Here is a 3,409-nt window from a genome sequence, read left to right on the forward strand (position 1 = left end):
TTTTTTGTTTGTTTGTTTTTGATTTGAGATTCTTTCAAAGGTACCCAGTGTAGCAATGTGTCATAAATTTACACTAAAAAGGTTCAAAGCTATAAACAACTTTCTAAAACAAAGTCCTTATGAAGAATAAACACAAATGATTTAAAAAAGGAATAGCCTGAAATCACATATTTAAGGAAAATATTTCATTGATTTTAACAATAAGATCATGATTTTATTTGACAAATATATTCTTTCTTAAATTCTTTATGTACATTTTAAAAAGTCTATAAGATAAAAAGGAGGTTAGAGAGCTCAAGGTGTTTGGATGTTTTTCAGGTAGTACTTTGTTTATTGTCACTGCTGTTTTCCTGGCCACCAGTGGTGGATCCTAAATTCCCTTTTTGTATATTCTGGTGGCACTTAGGATTTCAAGTCTGTAGGTGCTTCCTACACCTTCTGTTCTGTGGAACGACCCATACATCAGCTGTCTTCTAGCAGCACTCTATGCATAAACTGGAGGCCAGTACTCTTCTCTGTTAGTCTTTCAACTCCCAAGGAGGGAGAAACACTTCTCACACTTGAATGCCAGTTCCGTGTAGATGCAGCATTTGTGCTCTCATAGTCTGAATGCTGCTCATGATTTTCTTTTGATGGCCAACCAGTGTGATCCCTAAACTCATCACATCTCTGAAAAAGACAAACACATTTTAATTAGGTACTTTGCAAAGAATTCATAAGGTTTTTTAACAGTCATCAACTGTTTAATTAGCTGCTCTGTTATCTTCTTAGTGTTCATGGCATCCGACCATATTTCTACAGGGATTATATTAGCAACCTGCATCATCAACCTTCTCCTTAGTAAAAACCCAACTACTGAAGCTCTCAATTTGCCCCAGAGTAGGTATTTGGGGACTGATCTGAAATGTTTCTTATATGTACAGTTATTAAAATCTTTATAAATATAAACTTACATAGTTAGGAAAGGTTATTTGAAGCGTACTTTTGAATCTGGCTAGCCCTACAATTTTTCAATTGGAAACATAGGATATAGTGTGAATGGAAGTTGGGGGGACCCAGTGGGAGATCAGGATTCATCAGTGCTATCATGCTCACATACTTTGTGTGTGTACCTGTGTGCATAGTGGCACTGTGGATTTCACACATGCTAGGTAAGTACTGTACCACTGAGCTACACCTCCATCCCTTGTAATTATATATACATATATCTATATCTATATCTCTATCTATCTATCTATCTATATATATATATTTTTTTTAATTTTGAGACATAGTCCCATGAAGTTGCCAAGGCTGTGGAAAAGAACTTGGGATCCCTGAGCTTGGGATCTTCCTATTTCAGTCTTCTGAGTAGGTGGGAGTTATAGGTATGAGCCTGGCTGATTAGAAAATTTTATACTGAGTTTGTCATGTTCGTAATTCTAAGCACATTATTTATTGTATACTTCAGTTCACTTACTCAACTATATGTCAGGGAAAACATATTAAAAGCAGTGAAATGCTTAATGTTCCAATTCAAAATACGTTAATTAAATCTGTTTATATAATTTGGCCTTTTCTATTGGCCAGAAAGATTGAACTTAGATATTTACAAGCAGCTAAAACATTATAATACTATAGTATTTCAGAGTAGGAACTTTAAGAAGTACATTTTTTCAGAGTACTGTGGGGATCTGTGTGTAAGAATACTACCTTTATGAACACAGTGGTTAGAATAAAATCAAATAAGAATATGCACATGCTTAAATTCATGTACATGCCACTTCCCTATGTATAACAGGAAGAGTATTTGATTTCTGGTTTACTTCTCCTACGAGAAAGGTGAAACCCTTCTCATGTCCGTACATAAATCAGACTTCATAGTCCAGTGTAGTGGAACACACCTGTAATTCCAACACTTGGGAGACTGAAACAGGACCGCTGTTAGTTTGAGGTCAGCCTGAGTTACAGAGTGAGTTCAAGCTCAGCCTGCACTACAGAGGAGGACCCTGTCTCAAAAACAAACAAACAAACAAGCAAACAAAAACCAACCCCAAAACTAACAAATTAAGTAACTAAATAAGACTTCACAGATAGAATCTTGATAATGCTTCTGTTTCACACACACTGACTGAGAGGGACGGAGTCATCCATGAGAGGTATGCTGTAGGCAGGGAAACTGAGGTTCAGAGATATTATTTCTAAGATCACATGATCAGTAATGCAGCTAGGAAGGAAAATTTAGTTCTTAACTTCAAGTTCATAGCAATCTCAAAAGTTGTTCGAGTGGGTAATTTTTTAAGGTTAAAACAATTCAATCAGTCACATACTTTCCAAAAAGTAAATACAACCCTTAGGTACAGTTATTTGCATGAAGTAACCAGTGACCTCATCAGAAAGTAACTGTACTGGGCATCCTAATAGATTTTGGAAGTGGACATGACATTTAGAGTTTTTAGTGTCTGATACAAACACAGTACAAGAAATACTACTTTGCAATGGAGAAAGTTTTCCCAGAGAGCAGGGACCTAAATGACTCACAAGGTTAATGAGAGAGGACGCCTCCATGGGTAGGGTATAGAGTACCTGTGTTGCCCTGTTTTTTTGTTTTTTTTGGTTTTTTTTGCACATACCAGCTGAGTTAGCTTAGAGAAGATATTTAACCTATCTGAGTCTCGGCTTCATCATTTGTGAAATGAATACGTAACTGTTCACTGAATCAAATGGTAACTGGAAGCATTTAAAGTGATAATTTATATTTACAGAGGAAGCAACTTTTTAACTCCTCCCCCCGAATTTGTGCTGGCCTAATGTGACGTGTACCTAATCAATTCTCAAACATAATTTAAAAAGTTTAAGCTTACTCAATAGTCATCCTAGCCACTGACTCAAGGGAGTTATAACCAGCTGCTGTGAAGTTATCTTTATATCTCTCCATCTTAATAGCTTGTAGCCATTCTCCAACTGAACAAAACGTAGTGAAGTCAGGAGTATTTTGATCCAAGAGAGGGCTTATTGGCCTAGATAAAAATAAAACAGAAAAAATAAATATTCTTACGAACTACCAAAAAAGTAATGTCTTAGCCACACAAGAATAACAGTATAGGCATAAAGTTAGATACTTTAATTTATTATACAATAACAGATGAGCAGATATGATAATAAAAACATAGAGCATGCACGTTACTCAATAATTACAAATTCCTGAATTTAAATTTTATTTAGATGTGATGACCATTAGGTTGTGTCTTCCATGTGATATCGAAAGTACAGCTAATCTGGGCAGGGGATTTAGCTCAGTGGTTCCACTGCTTGCCTCACAAGCGCAAGGTCCTGAGTTCGATCTCCGGTAAAAAAAAAAAAAGTACAGCTAATAGTAATTGGAATTAGTAAATATTTGTTCATTTACTTCTTTTTTTTTTTTTTTTTT

At 35.6% G+C, this 3,409-nt stretch overlaps 1 protein-coding gene across 4 annotated transcripts in view; it reads right to left on the bottom strand.

Annotated features, from left to right (window-relative positions):
- Positions 1-241: 241 nt before the first annotated feature.
- The window catches only part of Epha7 (EPH receptor A7), a 165,459-nt gene continuing 162,291 nt past the window's right edge, over positions 242-3,409 (bottom strand). For all 4 annotated transcript variants that reach the window (XM_033763387.1, XM_010633917.3, XM_010633916.3 and 1 more), the window contains exons 16-17: positions 2,844-2,999; positions 242-669 (exon numbers count right to left, since the gene is read on the bottom strand). In XM_033763387.1, the coding sequence (XP_033619278.1) occupies positions 555-669; positions 2,844-2,999 (271 nt within the window). In that variant the 3' untranslated portion in view covers positions 242-554. The remainder of the gene's footprint in view (positions 670-2,843; positions 3,000-3,409) is intronic.

The sequence above is a fragment of the Fukomys damarensis genome, unplaced genomic scaffold (genome assembly GCF_012274545.1).
Source record: "Fukomys damarensis isolate Sample0158 unplaced genomic scaffold, DMR_v1.0_HiC HiC_scaffold_14, whole genome shotgun sequence".
Taxonomy (NCBI): domain Eukaryota; kingdom Metazoa; phylum Chordata; class Mammalia; order Rodentia; family Bathyergidae; genus Fukomys; species Fukomys damarensis.